The sequence below is a fragment of the Vitis riparia genome, chromosome 18 (genome assembly GCF_004353265.1).
Source record: "Vitis riparia cultivar Riparia Gloire de Montpellier isolate 1030 chromosome 18, EGFV_Vit.rip_1.0, whole genome shotgun sequence".
Taxonomy (NCBI): Eukaryota; Viridiplantae; Streptophyta; class Magnoliopsida; order Vitales; family Vitaceae; genus Vitis; species Vitis riparia.
The window spans coordinates 31,904,648-31,909,577 of record NC_048448.1 but is presented as its reverse complement, the minus strand read 5'-3'; the positions used below and the strand labels follow the sequence as shown (position 1 = coordinate 31,909,577).

The 4,930-nt window shown below is 35.3% G+C and overlaps 1 protein-coding gene across 3 annotated transcripts; it reads left to right on the top strand.

Annotated features, from left to right (window-relative positions):
- The first annotated feature begins 219 nt into the window (after positions 1-219).
- LOC117907656 (protein NRT1/ PTR FAMILY 5.10-like) lies at positions 220-3,413 on the top strand. 3 transcript variants are annotated; one of them, XM_034821280.1, is made up of 5 exons: positions 220-367; positions 464-681; positions 1,603-2,153; positions 2,332-2,824; positions 2,912-3,413. In XM_034821280.1, the coding sequence occupies exons 1-5, from the start codon at positions 241-243 to the stop codon at positions 3,164-3,166; spliced, it is 1,644 nt and encodes a 547-aa protein (XP_034677171.1). In that variant the 5' UTR covers positions 220-240; the 3' UTR covers positions 3,167-3,413. The 3 variants fall into 3 exon arrangements, with proteins under 3 accessions (XP_034677171.1, XP_034677168.1, XP_034677169.1); XM_034821277.1 differs by having other exon boundaries at positions 2,332-3,413; XM_034821278.1 differs by having other exon boundaries at positions 2,356-3,412.
- The last annotated feature ends 1,517 nt before the right edge of the window (positions 3,414-4,930 follow it).

Here is a 4,930-nt window from a genome sequence, read left to right as displayed (position 1 = left end):
AAATTCTCATAGCCATTAATTCTATGCTCAGAGCTTGAAAAAATAAAAGAAAATAGCAAAAGTTGTGCACTAGGACCACATCAGCAAAGAGGATTCCTATGTGCTGGTGACTTGTGCGTGGTGAATCTGATGCACAACTAAGAATTGAAGTACACACAACGAACATAACCCGCAAACAAAGAAGCCTGCAGATATACCAAGACATCTCCTTAGTGTAGTGAGCTTTGGCTTGGCGAACACATGGATAACTGTCACATCTCGGGGGCTTCATCTTTGGACGACACTGTAGATGGTGCCGTCGACGACAAAGGCGACCCAGCCAAGAGATCCTTCTCAGGTGCCTGGAAATCTGCGTATTTCATCATAGGTACGAAATGAAGTAGTTAAAGAAAAATTTACATGTAAATAGTTTATCTTATGGACAAATCATGTCATAAATATGACCCTAAATGTATTTTTACAGGCATGGCAGTTGTGGAGAGGTTTGCTTTCAAAGGTATAGAAACCAACCTTATAAACTACCTCACCGGATGGCTAGGGGAGTCCACCGTCGCTGCAGCTGCCAACGTGAATACATGGTCCGGGACTTCGACTTTATTGCCTCTCTTAGGAGCTTCCATTGCAGACTCTTATCTTGGTCAATATCGCACCATTGTTATTGCTTCTGTTACCTACATCCTGGTTAGTCTTTGTAATTTATCCCGCAATTAGTTGCTTCTTGCACTGAGCTTTATTTTTCAAAAATCCTATTGTTCACTCAAGTGAAAAAGTTATAAGGTCACGGTTTATTGATTGGATTGGTAATTTGATGATCATACCATGATATCATAAGTATATAAGAAAAAGGTTAATAAATATATAAATAATTTAGAAACTTAAACATATACATTAATAAATTAATTAAATATCGCTAAGAATAAAATATAAATTTAATAGATTATTAATATTTATAATTTTATTAAATGATAAAAAAATAATAATTTATAACCGTTTAAGATAAAATAAATTTTATTGTTCAATTGTTAACAGTTATATATTCTAACTTTTTGCTATCTTAAAATTTATGATTTTTTATTCATATTACTTTTATATTTGTTATCTTCAATCGATAGGGAACAATATTAAAGATTATTTTAACGTTTTTGAGAAGTGTATGTATGTAATTTGCGGGGTAGTGCAACCATACTGGTAGAGTTTGGTGATTAGAATTTTATTTAGTTTGATCCAGAAAGCTCGCGGTATGAAATATATGGTGAACCTATAATTGTGAGATTTTTTTTTTTTTTTTGAGAATCTATGGTGATATCGGAGGGATCGGACTGATGTTATGATGATTATATGTTGTAGCCGCTCGTAACTTTCCTCTTTTGCACCAATATTTTTATATAGTGGATTTCATTTTTCTGGAGTTGGTACGCACCAAATTCCTGGTTTGTTCCAGGTTTTGGAGGGTGAATCATATGAATAAAAATAAAGAACTAGATTGCATGAATACATTATGAAGTTAATTGTACCATGAGTATGAGAAGGGTTCTGGAAATTAATCAACACTATATATCAGGGTTGACAATTATCTTTGATTTCTATTGGAATGGAGTACAGGGACTAGGCTTATTGACTCTGTCTGCTGTGCTGACTTCTGGGAGCTCTTCCAACTGCAAAAACAGAAACAAAACAACGTCCTGCTCTCCTTCTGAGCTCCAAGTATTCTTCTTCTTTTTCTCATTGTATGTAGTGGCAATTGCGCAAGGTGGGCTCAAGCCTTGCCTCCAAGCATTTGGAGCTGAGCAGTTCGACCAACGGGATCAAGAGGAATGCAAAGCCAAAAGCTCATTCTTCAACTGGTGGTATTTTGGTCTGGCTGGTGGTGCTGCAGTAAGTTACTTGATTATGAGCTACATTGAAGAGAACGTTAGTTGGATTCTTGGATTTGGAATCCTTTGCCTTTTCATGGTGTTGGGGCTGCTCCTTTTCTTGTTCGGGGCTAGGACTTATAGGTATAGTATCAAAAAGGATGAGAGAAGCCCATTTGTGAGAATTGGTCGGGTTTTTGTTGCAGCAGCCAAGAATTGGAAGACAACCCCTCCAGTGGAAGCTACAGAAGAGGTGGCTCAAGAAAACCTTCCCCCTCACCAAGGTTCAAACCAGTTCAAGTAGGCAACAACTTTCTATATATTTCAGTGCATAAGACTCAAATAGGGAAAAAAAAAATAATCATATTTCTCATGAAAGAGATTTGAAAATTCAAGGCCTTTGTCAGATTTCTAACTTCCAGGGCTCTAAAGATTGCCTTTAAATCTTCTCATCAAAATGGTTCTAAATTTATATCAGACTTTGGTCTCTTTTCTATGGCAGGTTTCTCAACAAGGCATTGCTTCTGCCAGGGGGGTCTGGGGAAAAAGGAAAGGCATGTAGCCTCAGTGATGTTGAAGAAGCAAAGGCAGTACTAAGGCTGTTTCCCATATGGGCCACATGTTTGGCGTATGGTATTGTGCTTGCACAGCCACCCACTTTGTTTACCAAGCAAGGAACTACACTAGATAGATCAATAGGTTCAGGCTTTCACATACCAGCAGCTTCACTTCAATTTTTTAGGGCCCTCACGGTTCTCATCTTCATTCCTATATACGACCGCATATTTGTCCCGATTGCTAGATCTTTAACCAGAAAACCATCTGGCATAACAATGCTTCAGAGAATCGGAACTGGGATATTTTTAATTGCCATTACCATGGTAATTGCAGCCCTAGTTGAGTTGAAACGTCTGAAAACTGCTGAAGAATATGAGCTGGTTGATATGCCAAAGACGACTCTTCCTATGAAGGTGTGGTGGTTGATTCCCCAATTTATTTTCTTAGGAATTTCTGACTCATTCACCAGTGTTGGTATTCAGGAGTTTTTCTGTGACCAGATGCCTAATGAATTGAGGAGTGTTGGCGTGTCCCTCCAACTAAGTATCGTTGGCTTAGGGAGCTTGCTGAGCACCTCTCTGATCTCTGTCATTGGGAAAATAACTAGTGGGGATGGACGAGATAGCTGGTTTAGTGACAATCTCAATCGGGCACATCTTGATTACTTTTATTGGCTACTTGCTGGACTCACTGCAATAGGATTGGCTGTCTACTTGTTTTTCGCCAAGTCTTACATTTATAATAGTACAACATGAGTGCACTTAATTTTGTTATTATTGCACCCAATACTAGAAGCATTTTCTTCAACATTTTACCTTAAGTGGGTATCGCTGTAGTGTAATGTTAATGCGTATTGCACCCAACACGTTCATTTTTTTCTTTTGCTTTTTGTGTGACAATTCCCTACGACCAGAAAAAGAGAAGATGGAGACCAGTCATCTTTCACCAAAGATATCCGTTCTAAATGGTGATCACCTTTCTTGCAATCATCCTTTGGGAGTCTTTTGTCGACCATTTTCACATGCCAACAATGACTTTCTGTATTGGTCATCTTCTCTTAATCATAACTACTTTCCACTTTCATCTGTCTTTTATAATGACTATTTTTCACAATCATCTTGATGCAGTTATGACTAATTTTCAATAAGCATTTTCTTATATATATATATATATAAATATATTATATAAAATATATGGTCACATTCAAAGCATTTAATGTTCAACTACTAGTCCATTCATCAAATTGGAGTTCAACATCAAGGGAGTTTTGTATCTTTTAGGGTTCATAAGTTGAAAACGTATAAATTGAAGATACCTACTACATTTATTAACATGAGAATAATTGCAATCAATTAAAAAACCTTTCTTTTCTCACATTCAAAGTACATTTATTTCCCACTGTCATATTCTTGAGTGCACCTCAAAATCCATCTTAACTTTATTGTGAGTAAAGTTTGTTCTAAGATAGGATGCATTAAAACCTTTCGTATCTATTCATTTTGAGTGAAAAGACTTCAAGTAGGTGGAGTACTTGAAGGGATTGTAAGTGCCCATTAGAGGTAGTGGATCCAATTGTAAAACTTGAAGGCTTGTGTTGGAAGCCTTGATAGTGGAACTCTCACTTGGTTAGGGGTTTGAGGAGAATAGATATAGGCGGATTGTCAAACCACTATAAAAGAGTTTGCACTTTTCTTCTCCCTATCCTTTACTTAACTATTATCTTGCTTATTAATTACTTTTCTTTCTATGTTTGGTTGAATATTTTCAAAAAGTTTATAACACCTAATTCAACAACCCCTCCCCCCACCCCCTTTCTCGGGTGATTCACTTAATTAATTAGTCATTTTTCACAATTGTAGTTTTTAATGTCATCTTTAGTAGTCATTATATATTTTTTATCATATGCATTTCCTGAAGATGGAAACATATCAAATATTCAAATTTTAATGTGGACCAATTGTCAAATGTGATTATATTTTTATATTTTAAATATTAACAAAAAAGTAGAATATAATGAAATTAAAATGTCTCATTCTATAAGAGGAGATTTTAAAAAAATAATGAACATAAGCTAAATTTCAATGAATGAAACTTTTCATATTTTGTGATTATAACAAAGCACATCCCAAACATGGAAAAATGATCTATTGATAATTTTTTTTGTCAATATCCCATGAAGATCTATTGCTCAATATCTTGCTAGATAGACAATCTACTTTGTAGAATGTGTGAAATTTATGGCTTTCCATGACTTCAAGAATTTGTTAATTAATCATTTCCCTTGTTGATAAGAGTTCAATGAAGTTTTTATCCTAGAGTTGAATTTGTAACAAATACTACACAAACAAAATAAACACAATCAATTAATGATATAAAAATAAGAAGTTAAAAACTTACCAACTAGTCCTATTTGACAAGGGAAGGAATAAACTCTCATAACAATCTTCAAGACAGATAAAAAGGGTGAGAGAGTGAAAAAAGGAAAATACAAAAAGGCCATATGAATTGGTGTATATGAT